General features: G+C 41.0%; 1 protein-coding gene across 3 annotated transcripts in view; it reads right to left on the bottom strand.

Annotated features, from left to right (window-relative positions):
• Positions 1-8,268: 8,268 nt before the first annotated feature.
• The window catches only part of tenm4 (teneurin transmembrane protein 4), a 111,964-nt gene continuing 98,361 nt past the window's right edge, over positions 8,269-21,871 (bottom strand). For all 3 annotated transcript variants that reach the window (XM_041045996.1, XM_041045995.1, XM_041045997.1), the window contains 4 exons: positions 20,758-21,054; positions 18,092-19,706; positions 15,748-15,890; positions 8,269-11,144 (listed from right to left, as the gene is read on the bottom strand). In XM_041045996.1, coding sequence (XP_040901930.1) covers positions 10,386-11,144; positions 15,748-15,890; positions 18,092-19,706; positions 20,758-21,054 — 2,814 coding nt within the window. In that variant the 3' untranslated portion in view covers positions 8,269-10,385. The remainder of the gene's footprint in view (positions 11,145-15,747; positions 15,891-18,091; positions 19,707-20,757; positions 21,055-21,871) is intronic.

Below are 21,871 nucleotides of genomic sequence, written 5' to 3'. Positions count from 1 at the left end.
AGAAAACAACATAAAGCCAAAGAAATTGTATTTCTTGTTTTAAATCTCATCTTTGTCAGGTCAAAAGTTACTTTAAATAAGGTTTTGAAAAAGGAAATGCCTGTTGTGAGATTTTTATGATCTGTAGATCCACCTAATGTTTGCACAACACTTTGCTGCAACCTGCTGCAAAGTTACAGAGATAACCTTATACTCAGCACCATATACTCTACATACTTAGTACTGCCTCCTGAAAGGTTATGTATTTGCATATATCCATCCAGCCATCCAAGTATGTTTGCTTGTCTGTGTGTTTCTTTGTCTGTGATAGTAAACTGTATTTGTAAAAGCAGTGGGAAAATTGGAAAGACATTCATTGTGTGGTTTACTTATGTTGATACACTCATGACCTTTACCTCCACAACAAACATTACTTAGGATAATCTATTCTATCCAGCTAACTGGAAAGATTTTTAAGCCTTATGGCCAAATTCTGCTCTCTGCTGAGTACCCTCTTGTTCAACAGGCGTTTGTTTAGAGGGCAGATGTAATGTCCTATTTCAAGAATGCCAGTGAAAGGATCAACAATTCACTAACAGCAAACTACAAATGAGCAGTGAGAGCTGTTGTGTTCTATTTGTGTGGGAGCACTCCTCCACAGCCCTATCATTAATGTGTCCTTCCCCCGCTGATTTATTTCATTTACCTCCCCTGTTGAAGCAGGAACAATCTGATGATACAGTAAGTGAATGATAACTGGTTTCATCCCTGATAGCAAAGCATTATTGCGGTAGAACAAAAATAACTTACTACCCTTGACATGCAGTGTAATTTTAATTGGGAAACCTCAACAGGTCCAGTTTGACATAGACTCTTCTGTAGGCAAGAATATCTGAAACGTGTACATTTAATCACAAAGGTCAGAGTGCTAAAGTAACTGGTGTGATACCCCTGGGGCAGTTCGGTGTCCTTGTCAAGGGCAGTTTGAAAAGTTAGATAATGTTCTACTCTGTTATAACACTGGTGTTCACAGTGGAACATGTCCTTGTTGTGTCCCACTGTCCTGCTCTGAAGGTATCTGAAACTGTATATTCTATTAGATGACATTAGAAACAAGTCTCCTCTTCTTTTGCTTCCTTACAAAGGCAATAATCCCCTTCAGTAGATGTTAGAAACTGCTGTCTCAACAGACGTCCGAACATAAATCTATGACTAATTACTTTAGTTCATCAAGACACACCAACTACCCTCTAATTAGCAAAACAATGAATGGTAATGTCTTGGTTTTCCATGTGGGCTTTTAAGTTACACTCACTCACTGCATCAAACTGAAGATGGGAGTATTCAACCAAAGTACTTTCTATTTTTTAGTGTATTTATGAAAACCAAGCTTGCACCCATATGCTGTTATGTTAATTATACAACAATTAAGACCCGCCTGAACTATCCCTCACATTTAAAGGGCTGTCTTCTTCACAGCCACTGAACAGAGGAGGTGTGAATTTCATAAAAATAACAACGCAGAGGTAACAGAAACAGTGAAGTACACGCATGTTTAAGACATATTATTTTAAACATCATTTTAAAACTTTTAAAACTCAGTTTTTACAGCAAAAGTCTGTCCCCCAGCTGCATCTGATTTATTCATGCACTCAGTTCCCATTCAAGCACCTTTGCTGTATAACAACAGACAGACTGAAATATCATCTTTTTTTATTTTATTTGATACAACAAAACACATGCAGTGTAACCTGGGAGTTGGCACTGTAGCTGCACTCTTCCTGAAGCATTATGTCATGAGTAAAACAGCCTGTGCCTTGTGTGTTGAGCAGACATTGTTTCCTGGGCGATCTCTTTCTAGACCAAATATTTTTCAAATGCCAACTTTCCTTCATCTATTCATTTATTTCACGGTATATTTTCCTTTTTTTCTGTCAGGCTGTTATTGTTCATCATTATGGGGAAGTAAAAAGCTGAACCAGCTGTGGCAGCAGCCTACTCTTTAAAGTTGTCATCTTTCTCAGGATTTTTATGCAAATTTGATTATTTTTGACAGCATCCCCCTGTCCCAGTAAAATCTGTTATGGCTGCACTGGGACATCACTTATCAGCAGTGAGAGCTATTACAGATTTTCTGTTTTACGGCTTAAAAGGAGACAAAAAATCAGCAGTATTGTACAGCAGCTACTTAAAAAGATAAATAGAGTATTTCATGTTTGCAAGTGCAGTATAGGAGCCATAGCGAGGGTATCAGTGAAAGCAAAGGAGTGTGCAGCAGACTTGTAATCTAATTCTGCTCTACTGCACACACATGTACTGGTCTGAGGTTTCCTGCCAATAAACAGTGAATTTGCACATGTAGAACAACAGTGTATAAAAAGTCCACATGAGCCAGGAGGGATGTGAGTCATCCAATAAAAGGGTTTTTGTATGTGTGTGTCTTTGTCTTGCCGTGTCAAATCTAAATGATGTTCACCATATCACACAACAGCAGCACTGAAGCTTTTTTTTTTTTTTAAAAAAGATCTTTCAAACAGGAAATGACTGAAAATCTGAGGTTAAAACATTTTTTTTTCCTGACAGCAATAATCATTGTATTTTCATGCTTTGTCTGCAGTGTAGTGGTGTGTGTGAGTGAGTGTGTGCCTGTCTGTGGAAGAGGGATGTTGGTGGGGGGTCAGCAATTTTATCAGTATAACATTTAGAGAAAATTTGGTTGGAAAAAAATATAAAAGAAAACAAGTCTCTCAGTGAAATGTGCTAAAAAATTTCTCCGCAACTTTAAAGTGTTTGGACTGGCAGGCTTATTTGTATGGGTAAATGAAATGGGAGGCCAGGCGTGTCACAATCCAAACGCACAATGTGGAAATAAATTCCCCAAGGCTGATCTACATAATAGTTTTTGTAATGGGCCCAAAGGTTCTGTAACCAAAATAATTCTGTCAGAATGACTTCAAGCTTTGTATTTCAAACTGAAAACACTCAGCAGAAGAAAAGAGGACAAAGAAAACAAAAGTCTCTTCTAGTCTTCGGTGTTATTTATAAGGAAGGCATCATTCCCACTGAATTGCATTGTTGATTGATTTCTATTGTCTAGGTGAAAGTGTAGAAGATCATCAAATGCATAGCATTTTCCTTATCGCTAATATTTACTCTTCTCTTGAGCTTGGAGTACTCTTCCAAGAGAACACTAATATTTATTTTATCCTTTCAATTGCATTTGATTTTGACTTAGTACAACATGTCCTTAGGTTGTTGCACTACAGGCCATGTGCTGTAGTGCAACAACCAGGTTGACAAAGCCGTTGTTAAACATCTGTCTGATGGCAGATAGACTGTGTCTATGAGTGCCCATGGCAATAAGGATGTGCCTGTGGTAATGAGGACTTTGGGGATTTTGCTCTATACTGGGAGGGGACCACGCTTTTCCCTTTTTGTCTCGGGCGTAAAAATGTCCTTTACTCATTCTACTGCACATTGGAAGTTTTTCTATATTACCTGCATCAGCTGGCTAAAGAATGAATGTCATAAATTGTACAGTTTAATAGTTTTGGCCATAAAGACAGGTCAGGCGACAGATTTATGAAGTCTGAGATCTCATCCTCAGTTAGGGTTGGATTTCTTGTTTTGTCTGTGCACTTCACTGACTGTCACACATCCGAAATTTCAACCACTGCGGCAGCTGAGTCAAGCTAGTGCAAAGGTTTGTGACTAATTGTCAGATCAGCTGTAGTCAGATCAGGAAGCTCATTCTAACTAATGACATGGCTTCCACAGTCTATAGGAGGAGGTATCAAAGACTTGAAGCAAAGGAGGTTTTGAACATCTTTACAACAATTTAACCTTTTGACCTAAAGAAAGCTACCTCATTTAGAATACACAACCTTTTCTGCTGCTTTATATATCTTTAATATGGCCTGCTGCTAAATACTTTGCTGCAGCTCAAGCCTATTAAATATACATGTGCCTGGTTTCAACCCTGACAACAGAGTATATCCACCGAGGATGAATCTTATCTTTATGGTTCTACTTTTCCTCCATTTATGATTAACATCTTCTCTCTTTCATCACACTTTCACATGATGGAGAGAGATAGACAGAGAGAGTTCTGTGGATGTTTTAAAACATCAGGGAAATTTATATCCTAAATTGAAACCATTTTTTTTTTAGAACAAATCTTCTAAAACACACCTTTCCCTCTCTTTTCTATTCATTACTGCTGTTGTGCCAAACATTAAAGACGGTCCCTGACTGATCATGACTGGTGCTCATGTCATAGACAGAAATCAATAACACCTATTTTTTTCACAGAAACAAAGTGCTACATGATAAGCTGTCTTAAGACATTAAGCGTTAGCTAACCTTTCAGTCAACTCAAATGCTCCCAGACACTTGGTTTAAATAGGTACTGATCCTCTGCTATGAACAGATTTGACCTTAGGCATAATTAGCCTAATAAAAGCATTAGATATGCTGTCAATATGATTTGCATAATGTGCAAAGGCAGTTTCATTCCTGAATGCAAACAGTGTCCAAGTGACTTAAAAACGCTGCAGTGACATTTCTCTGGGTCCTTTGTTCACACCTGTCAGGGGAAATGTGATGGGAGACGGCAGCTGCAGCTGTGGCTTCTGCCTCCAGTGAGTCCACCAAGACCACCAAGACCCTGCTGGAGTCCGGTACTCATCAAACACACAAGTACACACACACACACACACACACACACACACACACATGCAGTATGTATTTCTGAGAGAAAAAAAAAAAAGAGAAGAATTTCACCTTGTGCTGGCAGGATTAATTTCTTACTGCATCAATTCCAACATAATCCACAGAGATCAGAGTGAGAATCAAAAGTGAATTGTCATTTCTCCGTTGCACAAGCTGAGGTAACCAAGGAGAAAATAATGAAAACACATAACTGAGCTACATGAAATTATATTTCACAAAAATAGTTTTTTCACGTGAAAAGGCTTTTCAAAGACATGCAAATCAATTTCTTCACATCTATTTTTGTAATACTTCTCTAAAGAGGTGAAAAACAAAACAAATCATGACCCAGTAGTTAGAGTCTGCAGCTGCAGTAGGACTTGCTTCTAATAAGAAACTACAGACTGTGAATTTGTGAGGCCAGCTTTGATGTGGCTCCACTTCACAGATTATTGATTATCTTGGTGATGTGTATCTCAGTGAAAATGACTTCAACACTGAAAGCCATGTAATGAGTCACTCTCACACTAGCACAGAGGTCAAAGCTGTCAGGTTGTGTTGCTCTACAATGGGGGAGTACAGGCTCCCTCACAGGGCTCTTAAGTCTCATTTTTGGAAAATAATGCCTCTCGTATTACGAGCATGCAGCATTGTACTGCTTAAGGTGCTAGTACTGCACATTTTCCATTTTCCCGTTGGAAGTCAGTTGTATGAAAGGCAACGCTGGCCTTTGTGTGACCCACAGAAATATGACACTTTGAAAACTATCTCCTCGGTTTTATTTCCGAAGCTTGCGATTTACCGAGTGCTTCTGTTGGTGTGTTTTGTCATCATAGTGGGCATCCAAATGAGGCCTAAACCTTGAGGAAAATTCAGCCTCACCTCTCTATGGCCAGTTGGTTTACCATTCCTTGCCCTATTAGCTTTTATGATTGGTCCGCCATTTGCATAACTAGAGAGCGGAATGTGGACCTGAATGATTAAAGACAGAATAATCTGAGGCTGTCCTATCCATTCAGGCATTATGGTGTTATCAGGCTACACAGCAGATGTGGACCATCATACCAGTCAGTTATTTTAATGGCTGTTGGGAAAGCTTAAACAAGTGTAGCCAGTCTGGGATGCTTTGAATTTTTTGGAAACTGCAAAGTAGCGTGGTGGCAAGGTGATGCTTCTTGTCAACAACATTGCTGATCTTCAGGAAAATACATGCAGCCGACTGTCATGTAATTACAGTACCTGACATTGACAGACAGAGGAAAATGAGAGACAGCAGGTGTTTCATTTTAGTGGTTATTTTAGGACTATGTACAGGATTCATTGAGGGAATGGATGGCTGGGCCTCAGCAGGAACCAACCCTTTGCTGATTTTAACAGCAAATACTTTTGCCAGTGTTTATCCAACACTTGAGCTCAGAATGTTCAAATTATCAGTGAGGGGAAACAGATGGAGTGTGAAAGCAATGTGAAGATATCTCTTCTCATCAGACTCAGCACAGGTAATGGGAAATAGTTCAAGCATGATTTTTGGAGAAAGGTTTTGCCTTGCCTGCCATAGTTGTGAAATCTGACTAAAGGCAGGATTTTCTTCTTTCCTCTCATAGAAATATCTGGAAGGGGTTAGTCAAATTTCGAATGTAATAGTATGTGTTAAGTGAATATGAGATCAAATTCAGAGTTCAGCTGCATGCACCACAACTGTCAAAGAGTTCTGTCTCTGATTGAACTCTGAAACCACTTCCTGCAGAACCAACTGTCTAAAAAAGGAAGGAAAAACAAACAAACACAAGAGCAGCATGAAAACAGCAAGAGTTGAAAACAATTTCCTTTAATTTTATCTGATTAATTTGGCCTGGATATCTGGCATGTACTCATTTGAAAACAGTTTTGTGTCTTATATAAATTGAATTAGGATCAAAAGATCATTTGTTACTTGTAGCCACCGTGATTTGTTGCTTCAATCGATTAAAAGTGCAATTAGAAAGATTTTCACTACCCCACAGCAGAAATGTCAAGAGCAAATTTGTGAGGGTTTAATAAGGTCGTTCATCAATACCAGTGATTCAGCCATTACTTTCAACACTTTCTGGCACATGCTGCTTTCCTCACCCTCTCCTCACATTTTCAGACACGCAGTGATGAAGTGTGGCGCTACGTGCAGCCTATCAGCATCACAGGACATTTTGTTCTAAAGGCAAAAAAAGAAGAAAAATATTGCATTATTATTCATTATGAATTAGGCAACTTATTTGTGTCTTCCAAACAGTTGGTTTTATCAGTTATGTTAATGGCTGTCGAGGCTCCGTTGTTGCCAAAATATGTCAAAAGTTACACCAAATGCCTGTAGCTAATTAAACCTCTTTCTAATTATCAGTTACATATAAAAATAAAATTCCCTTATTTGTCATCAGAGTGCACTGTGAAAACTTCCTCTCTGCAGCCGGGGTTGAGGTGGAGTTATTGTTATTATGATTCTACAAAAAGACTAAAGTCCTCAAGGCTAAAGGACATTTTGTGTCTCTGCAGCAGAATTCATCCTGCACAGGCTCTCTGCTAGCAGGACTTTTTGTTCCCCTGTAAAGAAATCCTCTTTACTGGAGGCATGTGAGGCTTGAGGCTCAGGCTGTCTCAAGGAAGATGAGAGCCACCGATTTGAAATTTATTTTGCAAAAAACTTGTGTAGTCAAACTAGCTAAGGCAAACATTAGGGTGTGATTGTTTCCTTCATGCAGAGAGATCAGCGGTTTCCTCTGCTCACATTAATGCAAAGTGGAGAAGAACAAATGAAAGCGTGCCGTCTGCTTAGGTAAAGCAGGCCATCATGCTTTCTTCTAGGCACTGAGCTCAGCTCTGCCTGCAGTGAGTGTAAATGTTCCAGGCTCCCTTGCCGCCACCACATACTGGCAGCTAACTCCCGAGCCGCCCCGCCTGCTAACAGGATTAGCCCCTGAGCTCCACTTGTTTCAACAAAGTTATCAAGTTTAAAAACACAGGCTCCTGCTGGCTTTTGTAACATCAAAGGATTGGTCCTCAGTTTTGACAGGTTAATTAATAGTCAAGTTTTGCACAGCATCCCTTGAAGCTTGCTTAAATTATGACAATTAAAGACATTTACCATAGGGATGTTTTTTTATTAATGGTCTGTATTCTGTGTGCTGGTTGAGCGTCCACATGTTCACTCCATGTGAGCATTTAATAGATTCAAGGTCTGAACAGGTGGTAATGTATGTTAAACTAAATAATGGCACATGGTGCAATATTACATTATCATATTGCAGCAAATTAGCCTCATTAAAATCTTATAAAATGTGTTGTTGAGGTGAGAATTAATGCATGTATAATACACTGTAAATGTAGATGAACAGGAAGCATGTCTGTAATTAATAAGCAGTGTAATATAGATGTTAAAATCTACTCTGTGGTAGTAAGGCAAATACAGGAGATGAAAATATTTTTCTGTTACATAGAATATACAGTACACAAAAAATAAACACAAAATATTCCCTTTATTTTTTTTCTACCTTAAGACTACACAGGGTCACTGATGTAGCTCTAAGAGGTATCTACATTTGCATTTTATTTACAGCTTACTTTGATGTCTTCATATTTACATCGTCAAAGAGAAGCGCTAAAAACACAGTGTTGAGAACAAACCCAAACTCAAAATGAGTCCAAAACTTTAGAAAAAGATACAGTCTTATGACGCAACAGTTCTCAGTGCAATATTCCACAATGCAAATATCCTTCATTCATATTATGCTGAACATACATATTTTTTGGAAACAAAACGTCACTGAATCAACCAACAGCAGAAATAAAAAATAACCGTGTACTGTTCGCTTTAACGTTTGTACAGATTGAGACACTCAATCATGCTCCCATCACCCCTACACACACAAACTTCATATGCTTGATGGAAAAATGATAAGAAAGTCAAGAATGCGCAGTGGCTTGGCATAGTTCAAAAAGTACCAGAAGTCAAATCAATATCACAATCTCCAAAATAGTCTTGACTCCTCTTGAGTTTTCACATAATGACATTTTTGAATGAGCAGATGTAAATTGTCCTTTGCAGTCTCCACTGAGGGGGACACGGATATATGGGAGCTAGAATGTGTCCACGTGGGTTATTTCCAAGGTTGGCGTGTATAGATGACCTTTAGTCTGTAAACAGGAACTAGTACACCTGCAGGTCTAATGCATTTCAGCCAGCCGTGGGACCAAGTGGAGCCCTATTCTGGAGAATGAAAGCACTTTCGATGTGGACCTGCAGGCAGCCCTTAGGGCAAAGGCAATTTGTATCTTTCATCTCAACCACAACACAATGCGAAGCCTATCTATATCAGCAGCCAGTATGTTAATGTAGTATATATCACTGATGAGATTGCTTTCTTTAGCCGTCTTCGTAGTATCATTTTTAAAAAATATTTTCACCCCAAACTCTATCTGACTGGACATCATGGTGAGGAATACTGACTTAAGCTCAAAGATAAACAAACACTGCCTTTCATATGCAATTGAGATCAGTAAAATGTAGCTGGTCTAATGAAAAACACAGTAATTGATTAAACTAAACCACCTTTCATAGTTTATTCCATGTGTTGAAACACCCTTAAGTATTGTTCAAGTACAACAATTAACAATAAAAGGGACAACAGTTCACATTTTTTTTTAAAAATTCACATTTGTTATACTGTTAATTCATATAGCTATTTATAAAACAAAACTAAAATGTAATTCAAAACCATTCCCGTAAAATACCTTTTGTTGTTTAATACACACATTAACTCCACAGTATTTTTGTTGGCTCCTCACTGTTTTCATAATAGAGTTGTTTGACCACAGTCAAATAAAAAGGACAATTTATTATATGTTTGCATTTGCTTCCGTGGATAAAAACAATTCCAGTTAAAAAGAAAATACACGCACAAAATAAAAAAGTGACCTCATATCCCTTTGTTGGCTTTACCATACAATTTAAGCATGATTAAGCAGTTTTGCTAATTTTGTAGTTCATAAAGAAGGCCATCAATATAATATGCACTGTCAGGGTGCACTGAAGCCTTCCAAGCTAAGACCACAGATGAGTATCAAGCTTCCTCTTAAAACATTACAAGACATCACACAAATGAAGGTGCCTTGACAAGTACAGCTAGGGTTTTGATGAAGGGCTCTACCGCCAACAGAAATCTCTCTCATTATTTATGGATGACTGGGGCTATGAGGGTTTCAAGTATAAAAAAGAAGTGATTAAAAGAGAAGGAATCTCCTTGGCTGAGGCGCAGAAAAGGCAGAATGGAGCAAGCTTGTGAATAACAATCTGCAAGTCTGACAGCAGAGTGAGCCAGTGAACATAATGCATTACCGATACTCCTCTTGGATTCCTTTGAACAGAATCACCAACAGGGACGAGGAAATGGAGTCACAAAAATAAGTCACAGACATCGCAAATTTTCATCCTCTAGCAGCCGCACTTGAAGGGCAAAGACTGTTAAAGAATCTTCAAAAGGAGAAGGGCACTCTTCTATTAATACAGTGCAACTGATTGCAACCATGTTTTTCTTTTTTTACAGTATATTAAAAACCAAGTTGAGCACAGTCAAAGAAAAAAAAAAGTGGTCATGTACACAACTGTCTTTGGCAAGAAGTCCCGTGTCCTACATCTGAGTCTGTCACTCCAGAGCCTCGTGTTCATGTCACCTTCGGCCCATTTCGCTCTGTCTCATGAAATGAATGTTGTTGACACTGTCTGCCAGCTCAGGGTATTGGTCAACTGACACCACGTAGTATCCATCGTAGCCCTGCACCTTCCCTGAACCCAGGAGTTGTTGTTTCTCTCCTTCAGTCCAGGTTCGCGAGCCCTCTTCTCCATCCCTCAGTCTCTGGCGCTCTCTGGCCCAGGCCTGGGCGACAGCTCTCTGCCGGGCCAGCTCCAACACACGAGCTTTCTCCTCGTCCACGCTGCTGCCGTAACGTGTATTCAGACACAGTGCACCATATTGTAGCTGGATGTCAGTGATGCGCCTAGTCCTGCCATTGAGAACTGTGTTGACCTGAGACACGGTCACATTGACACCAGTCTCTAGAGTGCGGCGGCCCACAGTCATGCCGATGAGGGCCAGGTCTCCTTCCACTGAGCCCAGTTTGACAAAGTAGTGGGTGTCTATTCCCGCGATGGTAAAGTGGAGGTTTTCAAGGTAGAACGCGTCGTTCAGAACCGCAGCCATGCGACGCCCATCCTCATTGGCTAAACTAATGATGTCAGTGCTAATGCGACCATCTCGGATAGCAAATTTCACCCCCTTTCCGAAAATGGAGCCACCAGAGGCAAAGATCTTCTTGTTCTCGCTCTGAGGACATCCGGCACTTTTGGCTCTGTAGATCTGGCCAAAACGCTCTAGCTTCACAAAGGCCTTCAGCTGCCTCTGAACTTCACACTGAACACCCAGCAGAGACTGCAAAACAAAGACAGGGCTGTTTAGTCACACAGCCCCCACAGCATCGACATACACAGCAAAATATCTTTCCTGTTTGTTCGCCGAGCAAGAAATGAATATACACATCACTCTGTTGGCTGTTTGAAGATGTTCTTTTAGATATTTACCAAATATTCACTTCTCATTGCCTCACGCCTTTATTCTACACACACACATACAGTATATCTAGATAGATAGAAAGGTGTAAGAATAAAAGCTTATGGGTGGTACATAAAATAACTTATTTTATTTGATTAAACATCTTTAGTACATTATGTACATAAAAAATGATGTAATTGCTTCACATTCATTATCGATGGAGAACAACAAATCCCTGATGCTTTGAAGCTGTGCATGTATCACACATAGCCAAGGTAGGGGCAGAGGTGCTTGTCAGCAAATGCAAATCTCTCTGATCATTTGTGACAGGCATGATATTTTGAAAAAAAGGTGAAATTACTCTCTTCTGACAGCCATGCTGTGCCAAATATGAAAACAGGAAACTGTTGGTAACTAGTGCATGTGTATCTATCTCATTCCTTAAGGGATCAAAGCTTTGTATAGATACCACATTCCCTTCAGCCAAAATTAATACTTTGTCCTAATACTACTTGACAAGAGACACTCCTCAGGAAGAAAGCGAGATGTTAAAATGAGGAAAGGGATAGGAAATGGAAGCCGGCCAGCACACAGTGAGACAGTTGCCTGAACACATCTGAGCAGCAACAAAAAGGCCCCTTAAACACTGCACCGTCTTGCCATTGCCCAAGAAAAGAGGCTGTGAGTGTTCAGTGTGAGTGTGCAGTTTTTGTCAACCAGTCACATTCAGAGTCCTCCTGACAGTTTCTTTTTCTGTCTCTCTGTGCCTCCATCAGACGGAGGCTACGTGCTGCGGGATTGGGTGGGGTTGAGAAGTGTAAAGCAGGCTCCAGTGATGAGCAAATCTGCCCACTCTTTGACATGACACTGCATCAGATCCCGCATGAAGAGGAAACATATGACGGGAAGGAGGCAGCTGCGCTGGTGGGCCCCTCAGGAGTGATGGCCTGGGGGGACACTTCACACCATGCCACTCCACGTTTGTTTACCGTGCCAACAGTGTGACCCGGTCAGCTATCCCAGGGGCGTTAGGAGGAAAGGGGGCAATGTCCTCCACTTTACTTAAACAGCCTCCTGGGACACTCCCTGAGAGGCATCATTCACATAGCATGGGGTGCAATCAGCCTCCAGCACAACCCAGAATGAGAGATCAAGCCTTGTGCAACACAAACCTCATCTGTCTGGCCCCTCACGGCATTTTTCAATCTAGGTGCGGATTCAGCAGCATGGCAAAATAGGGGCTTAAAGAGATAGAAAGGCTGGCATACTTTTCTCCTGTATAAAATAAAGTGCCAAGTGTACAGGATATACCATGTGTAGTTTTAAAGCTATATTTATGCTTCAAAGAACCCTACATTTAATTAGGCTGGCCTGGCCATCTGCAGTGAGGATCAACATGGCGTTAACCAGCTCAGGGCACCATTTTTGAAGCAGGAATTCCAGATAAGAATATCATGCCTTGGCTCATACATGGGGTAAAGACTAATTATCTCAATCTTTCCTTACATATTATTTACACTACATACTCCAGAGGCATGCTGAAGGTGGAGCTCCATCATAAACATGGGTAAAACCTTCAAATCTAGGCTAACATTACTATTTAAAGCCTCCATTACAGGATTTTTAAAGGTATCACAGTCTATTATGGATTCTTAAACATATACTTGAAAGGCTGGGTTTGTAGCTGTGAAAATAGCTTTCAAAAATATTATTACTCAAATGGATCCTTCCATTTAGTGTTTCTGAGTGAAGTATGACTAATTAAATTTTAGCATAACACAAGTCCTTTTATCAAGTGTGGATCTAAGAAACCAAATGGTAAAAAAAAACAACTGTACACAACCTGATATCTTGGCTTGCTGTGCTACCCTCTCTACAATTATAGTAAAGGACTTTTACTTTAAAGGTCCCATAATTTAACATTTATAGTTAGCTTTTGTGAGGGCCTTTCCTGTCCCAGACACACACGATCAGATTTTGCTGCGGGGCAGAAGTAACCGTCCATTATTCATCAGCAGACACTCTAATTGGCTAAGCACAGATAAATCACAAGGTGTGATCAGGTTTGGCAGAAGACTAAAGTAAACACACTCGATCACCCACCCACCCACTCACTCACTCATTCTGCTAGTTTACTGTTAGATGTTAGTCCTCAAGCTGCAGCTAAAACTGTAGTGGTACATAAAGTCAAGACTGCCCAAATAGCAAAGTTCTTGCTCTTTAACACAACTGCTACAAAAAACTTTGTGTCCTTAACTTACTGTTCCCAACACAAGTTTGTTTACACTGTCTTACCCTCCCACAGACAGCTCAGCTGCCAGCCGCCTATGGGTTATCTGGTTTCAACACAGAAACCGGATCGAATTCTTACTGGCTTGTAAAGCTGGGTGGCCATCTTGTTGTGGGGGAGCTAGAGGAATGGCAGCATTTTCACAGCTTTTATTTTACATCTCAGAATTTATCAAATATATCATCGAAACTCATTTTCACAATATGGGATCTTTAAAAAACAGAATCTGACACATCACACAAAAAGTGATTTCCTTAGCAATTAAACTTATTTAGTAGTTTAGAAAGGCTAAAATGGCCTGTTGATACATTTTTTGGCATTTGAAAATGCTGATTAAATACTGAGGTGCATGAACTATACAATGGCTTTCAGGAGAGCTCACTTTGTTCACTTTTTTGTGGTCAGGAAAAAAAACAGACATAACATTTATTATTCCCATTAAGAAGAATGTGAATAATAAGCATTAAAAAAAACAGATGAAACGTTGCTACTGCTGTTGCCTGCTGTGAATCTTTCAGCACCATGGGGGCGTGGAGGGTGGTGGGAGAGAGATGCTGTTTATTTCAGTAATAACAATAATACACTTTATTGCTGACAGAAAGAGAGAGAGCGAGACCATTTTACTAATCCAATCTGCTGAGCGGTACGCCACTGAATTCCTTTGTGTTACCATACATACTAATTAACTATTTATTTTCTGTTTTACAAAGGTGAGAAGGAAAACCAAGTTGCTTGGGTGTGCCTCAAAAAGAGGACAGACTTATTGCAAAGAAACTTTCATAGCTGCAAGAATGCATCAGTACATTTGATATAGTCAGTTAATGACCACATCAAACCTCTGCATGGGTATCAAACCCAAACATCACTCATCTTCATTATGATACTGCGCTGCCATGCTTTGATGGTGATGGCAAGAATAGCACGCATGCAAGTATCGCTATTAAAGTGAATTAGTGATGAATCACCCTCATGAATGAATCATGCATCAATAATAGGCTAATTTTCCCCATGATCCATGATGGTGAAGATACAGAAAAATAGAAATGCATGGCAAAAATAGCACATTGTCAATATTGTAGAGACCTCCCAGAATTTCACAAATCATGCTTTCAGGGGAGCTCATGTATGATTAAGAGGAGCCAAGCTCCCCTGGCTCCCCTGTGGTTGGCACCCTGGTCTGAGGTAACCGCTGATTTCTTCAGAATTGCAACTGCATATCTGAAAAATGAGAGTGTTGCATTTATTCTTTCTAATCTACAATGCTATTCCATCATATCTACTCTCAAACATCTGAAATGGAAATTGCTGGGACGTCTTTGGATTAAATTAGATATTTTTTTCTCTTGCAGCTCCTTTGTAGATTGGTACCTTGGGTGAGTTCAGAGATTCTTTGTGGAGGCTGTGTGTCAGGCACAAGCAGCATGCATGAGTCAGCCCCAGGGGGCTTTGACAGTAACCCTCCCAAAGCGGTCTATGCTAGATGAGGACATAAGTAGGATTTCTACTGTTATGTTTATTTATTTATTTTTACATCACCATTTTCTCTGTTTAACATTCCCAGTTTTTTTGCCTGCTTATTATGGTTGGTTGATCAGATCAGAGGTCACAGATTGAGATAACCTTGTATCGTATCATCCCAGAAGCTTAGTAAGCTTACTAATAGATGAGAACACATTTTTTCTAGCAACAAATACCCACTGTGTTAAGGTAGCAGCCAGAGTGTCACCCAACATGAATCTGACCTCCTGATGGGTGGCATTCACACCGTAACCAAACCCAAGACAACAACATTGGACTCTTTAATAATTCAGGTGCGTTGGAGGTAACTTAAAAGGGCTGATAAACGCGGGAATCAGAGCATGTCTACTACTTCTCAGACCTTGGCTAACGGTGTAAGACTGAGATGAAATCAATGGCCAGTGGTGGAAGGAATGGAGAGTGAATTTCCCTAATGGCAGAACAATTACAAGAGCTGTTTAGCCTGACCCCATTCCCCAGGATGAGGACTAGGGGCAGGGACCTGGCTCACTGGGCTGTGTTTTGGCCTGATAGCTGGCAGCTCCTCTGGGAGTCTGGCTACACAGAGCATGTCTATTTGCTAATGATGTTGGAGAGGAGGGGGGTGGGGCAAAGATATAAGAAGGCGATCTGTGGTAAGGTGAAGCGTGAGATAGGTGAGAGTGACTGGTTTACCTTTGTGCTATCCCACTCCTGTGTCTTGATCTGGGTGCTGACTAACTCGTAGGATGGCTCCATGGTCTCTGTGCTCGGTTTTCGATAACCAGGGATGACGTTGTACAACTGGAAGCCGAAGGTCACCAACCAGCTGTTCACATCTGCAGTGGAGGGATCAAAACAGTGAAGCAGTGATATACTGTATATACAATTACTGTTATATTAATAGACAAAATAATTGCTGATTAGAATTAATCTGTTCAGTTTGAACAGTTGAGATTCTGCTGTTGAGTGGCTATCTCCTTGGAGTACTCACTCACTCGGTCCGAGCACTTGATTTGTTTGTGAAAGTGGACAAGCTATAATAAACACTCGAGATGGTGGCAATGATTCATGTCCACTCCTGCAGGTGCCACGCTAATGACACACAGCTGGGTCCCAGAAATGCCAAGTGACATCTGAGAGCGTCTGCTGTGCTGATAATTATATACTGTAATTTCATGTCATTTCAAAGCAGCCGAGACTTCAACACAAGATATTTTGAAGACTCAGCGGGTTCTTCTGCAATATTTTTATTTCTAACAAGATGCTAAGTAGAGGAAAGTGGTGTGTCTGAGATTAAAAGCCATGCGATCATGATAATGTGGGTCATGTTATAGAAGCCACCAGTGCTGTGGTTATAGGTGCTGCTGCCATTCCTTGTGATATATTGTCATTAATTCCAAAAATCATGGCTACACACATGACTGGAAGCAAAGCCTCTCAAATCTGAGCCGTTTGTTTCTTGCCCCTTTCAATGTGCTTGTTATGGACAGCAGAATCATTGCTGTGACACTTGGGGGGCAAGTCTGTCACAGACTGGCACTGCCACATTGTCGCAACTGACAGAGCTTTTTTAAATAAGCATTTGTTTGAGGACAATGAAAGGACCCTGGTAATTTAGTGAAAGGAATGGAAATGTCAGCGCCATCAATCACAATTGAAGGAGACCCACTACAGTATATCTAACATTCTGCTTAGCATTCTAATGCCAGTCAGCCCCTAATGGTGGACTGTGAAGCTGAACGCCTTTCTGTTTGGCAGACGGCTAAATGGCTTTGTTGATCAGAGCAGTAGAAGGCTAGGCTGCACCTGAACAAAAAAATTACTATTTTTCCTCTCAGTATTGTCCACAGGTAAATGAATGAGGGACAACAAGTAAAAAATCTATTATTTCACGGCCAACATAAGAATTATTGAGTACATACAATGCAGAATGAAAATAGAGCATTATATCTTCCAGTTGTGAATGAGATCTGGCTGACGTGTCCGGTTTAACCAGTATTCGGTGAGTATCCTTAACAATGCTGTTTAACTTCCAGCCAAAGAGGTTGATTCAACTGGCCCTGGCTAAGGTTTCTATGGATCTATTGTGCTTTCCTTCTCCACTGGGGTGCTTTCACTGCCATTTACCTCCTCCCTACCACAAAGCAACACAGAACGATGTGATATTTCTGGGAAGGGACCTGAGTGTTCAACAACAGAGGGAGCTTTGCCGTACAGCATTGTTCCCTTTGAGCACTTTCAAACGATAGCCACTGGGCACACGCACAGGCACATATGTATGAATGCGCAGCAACACCCACACACATACACGTGCACACACACCCACACACACATGCACTAGAGCAGAAAAACAACCTCAGTGTCCCAGTGAGGAAGCTCTTAAAAACCTCTCTAGTACACTGCATTTCGATTTAATTTTGGCAGGGTCTGTTCCTCCATTTGTGGCTTGTTGTTTAGAATAAAAACACACCAAAACTGACATAAAAACCTAAAAAATGTGTATAGTTTGCGGAACTGGAAGGAAAAGCTGTTTCACACAGGAATAAGACTTAAGATATGGGGCACTCTCCTCCCCCTCCATGCACGTAATTTTAGCAACATGAAAAAATGATATGCATTATTGATTGCTCTAGTGAGACTCACTTAACATCTGTCAACTACTATTTATATAAATACAGTTACACACCTGTAAACAATTCAGATAATTAGATTTTAGTGCTGCTTCCTACTTACTTTCATTGTTAGAGGAATACTTCACAGAAACTCCTGCCTTTGAGTATCAAACAGACAAACAGACACTGCCTAAAGACTTTAAATGTGGCCTTGACAAGTTTGCAACTTGCTGCTTTGCAGAGGATGGCATCTGTGGTCTGAGAAATTTAACACGTTTATTTTTTCCCCCATCATTCTGGGTTGCCACTGGAACCCAGTGTAACTCCTCTAAAGCAAACCTTTCATCCTCTTCCAAGGAGGGTTAGGTGGATTTCTGTGGAGTTAAAATGTAAAGAAATCTCCGTAACACATGGTGTGAACCTACCAGTCATGTAGCACTTTATCTCCTCATTGTTGCTGAGAGGATTGTTATTCTTGAACATGTACAAGTTGAATGGCACAATGTGGTTGCTGTTGAGACGTTTCCAGATCTCATGGTCAGGTGTTGTCCAGCGGCCAGCGAGGACATCGTAGTCCCGTCTGCCCATGTGGACCAGTCTACTGAGAGGCTCATACAAGCCTCCCTGGTAGCCAATTATGAGCTGGAGGCTGGGGTTAGTGTCGAGGTAAACCTCTCCAAATGCGGTGTGGAGGACCTGCTTGATCATGAGGCCTGAGCCACTGAACACGGCCAGAGGGGTACCTATATTATCACAGGCCACATAAAACTCATCTCCACTGCTTAGCTCCATGGCGAATAGGTGTCCCTGTAGGTCATAGTACAGTGATGTGATCTCAGAACTGGAGTGATTGTACATGTGGGTGACCCGAGTGGGGCTGGATAAGTCAGCATAGAAGAACTGCAGGTGGTGGCCCATGCTGCTTCTGCTCGACACCCTCCTGCCCAAGCCATCGTAACGGTATTTGATGCTCCAGCCGCTCACTTTGTTGTACACTTTGACCAGCAGGCCGGCTGAGTTGTACTCAAAGTATTCGTTCCCTCGCTGCTTGAGGAAACCATCCTCGTCCATCCTATACTGAACATCTCCCAAGCGAGTAATGCGGTCTCTGATGTCATAGCGCAGTGGAGTGAGGCGTGCACTGTTCCCAGGGCTGAGCAGGTGCAAGTTGCCATTTAGGTCATAACTGTACCTCCACAGAGGCTTGTCGTTGATGGAGACTACCTGGAGTTGACCATCGGCATCATACTCATACGTGTAGCGCGTGGTGTTGGCATAAGGCCCAACCTTTAGTTCCTTGGCCACCACTCGTCCCATGTTGTCATATTGCACCATCATCCAGTACATGAGCGAGCGAAAGATCTCATATTGTACCTCCTTCACCCGGCCATAAGCGTCAAAGTGTTTGGTGTGGGTCATCACCGCTGTAGTGATAATCTGATTGATATCGTAATAGATAACTCCAAATTTGCCAAACTGCTCTGTTTTACCAGACACGTCATCATAGCGATACAAGTCGATCGGCAGCGGTGTTTCATTGATGACAGCCTGCATGCTAGTGACACGGAAACTGTTGTCGTAGACGTAGTCAAACCTGGCGTTGACCATGCCCTCTTCACTGAATCTGAAAATCTGCCTGTCAATCAGTGGGCCAATCTGACGGTAGCGGATGGTGCAGGTAAAGCCCTCACTCTGCAGGTTGACTGTCTTCAGCATGCCTGCCACCTCGTCATAGGAGAAACCAATGCGTGTGGTGTCGTAGAGAATTTCCAGCAGCTTGGCAAGCTTGCCATATTTGTAGATGACCCTGCGGCCTGTGCCCAGGTAGGTGGTCTGCAGCAACTGACCGTCCTCGCTGTAGTCCTGGAGCACTGAAGCGTTACCTTCAGGGGGCTGGTAGGTGTTTCTGTAGTAGCCAATGGAGCGGGTGGTCTCTAGGGTCTGCCGTGCCACATTGGGCATGGTCACAGAGGAGAGTCGGTCATTTTTATCAAATTCAAAGATGTACTGCCTCTGGCTGTAGAGCAGCAGTACCATGGACTGTAAAGAGAAGAGGAAACAAATACTCTTTCAGTCATTTCAATATGGTCTAAGATTTGTGATAAATTATTTGATAAATTAGCTCTCTGCATAAACACAGTATCGCAAAATGAAATAACATTAAAACTAAAATAGGATAAGATTTGAAAATAACCATTACTTTATGTCTGGTGTCAGTAATTATAATTACATAAGCATTTAAAATAAAAAAAAAACTGTATGTTACTAATTAAGATAAGTGTAGGTCGTGAATGTACAAGACACTAGGCTGATATACCACAAATCGATGAGCAAAATGTCAAAAGGAGTAACATATTATGCATGCAAGTCTGAGTCAGACCAAATCTAATTTAAATCTTGAAAGTAGAGTTGCTGATATTCCTCTGACATTAAGATTTCCTTAAGTGATGATTTCACAAACATGCTGTTTCAAGTTTCTTATTTGTGGCATCTTTTGATCCAAACAGTATGAGAGAGATGAATTTTTCAAAACTCTGCAAACTGAAATTTCCATTCATGCCCTTGGACCAATAAACGATATCTCTCAATCAGTTCTAAGGCTTTCGTGACAGACTACCAGTGTCTCAGCCCTCAGAGGTTGATGAAAAACTGTCTATAGACTATTAACAAGTTGACTAGCTTCCATTTACATATTATACGTCTAAGGTGGAGAATCAAAGCGCTTCAACTTTTCCCAACAATCTTGCCTTCAATTAGTTAGTAGAAAGTGACATTTAACTCTGTTTTTCTCATCAGAACTATTTCAGGTTGAACTTTGCTGTCAGACTATGGTAACAAAATATAACGTCTGTGGTGCACCAGACAGGTTTTAATTACATTTCTGCTGATATCTGTGCCAGAGCCTAATAATGTAGCACAGATACTGCTGCAATATTACAAGTTAACTTTTAACTCCAGTCTAAAGTCTCTCGTCAAGGTTCTTACATAAACACACCTCCACAGTTTATCTGTTCAATGTGCCCCCACTGTCTTAAATTAAATTTTTATCTTTAAACCATTTAATCATCGTTACAGTGCCAACAATTCGTACCTTCTCAAGGTATGTGTAGCTCCAGGATTTACCATCAGCAAATATCTGGGAGGTGATTCTGCCATTCTGGTCATACTCCATTCGTACAGACATGGTACCTCTTTGGATACCTGCCACGTGCCCTCCAGAGGAGTAGGTGACATTGACACCATTCAGACGACTGCTTGGTGCCCACAGAGTGGGCCGTCCAGCATGGTCGTAGTGGATCCGTAATGTAAACTTCCTGTGGTCATCGTAGACCTTTTCTGTTCTTGTGATTCGATCAAAGTCCAGTGATAGCAAGTTCCGGTTATGAACCTATAGGAGAGGAAGCAGAGAGACAGAAAAGTTTAGAAAGTTTGACCACAGCAGCTCCACCAAGAGGGAATAAACATGTTTGGATTCTTCAAATGACAGAGAAATTGGTGCACTGCTCTTCCGAGGTGGGACCTTATGAGGAGAACTTTAATCACAAAGTGATTATTTAATATTCTTCTTTTCACAGCTTTTAATTACAGCAGAGGAGCTGTATCTCAGGACTGCAGGAGCCATTGAAGTGATGAAATTATAAGAATTACCATATTTCTTTGTTTGTGTAAAAATTCAGCAGAGTCTTAGAGGGAGTATGCCTATTCATGCACAAAACATTAGAGCCACATTGATCATTAAATTCATTTTCACTGCTTACTGAAAAGAATTACCAGGCGCAGATGACTCTCATTTTATTTAGCCATTTCCGTAAATTGGAAAAGAGGAGAAAGAAATCAATTCTTCTCCTGTGTGACTCAGAACATTGTTTAAATGACATTTCACATTGTTTGCCTCTTTTGAATGTGTGAGGCTGCACACAGTGACCCTTGACTACACTGTGATCAGAACAGAATAACACTGCTCTGAACAGTGTAATTGTTATGGCCATGTCCAGGTCAGCACACAGAGACAAACCCGCTGCCTGTTTTTATTTAGGGTGCAGCTCCTGTGCTGTAGCCCCCCCAAAAAAGTCAACCAACAGCACTACCATTATGTTTCTCAGTCAGCAGCCTCTGTAAGCATAAGCTAGAGAGGGAAAATAAATCAAACCATGAGGATAAAATGACCTTTAGGTTGCAGGTCACAGGAAATCTCCATACAAAGC

This window comes from Toxotes jaculatrix, chromosome 9 (genome assembly GCF_017976425.1).
Source record: "Toxotes jaculatrix isolate fToxJac2 chromosome 9, fToxJac2.pri, whole genome shotgun sequence".
NCBI lineage: Eukaryota > Metazoa > Chordata > Actinopteri > Toxotidae > Toxotes > Toxotes jaculatrix.
Note: the sequence above shows the minus strand (reverse complement) of the source record. Positions and strands in the feature narration are given on the sequence as shown.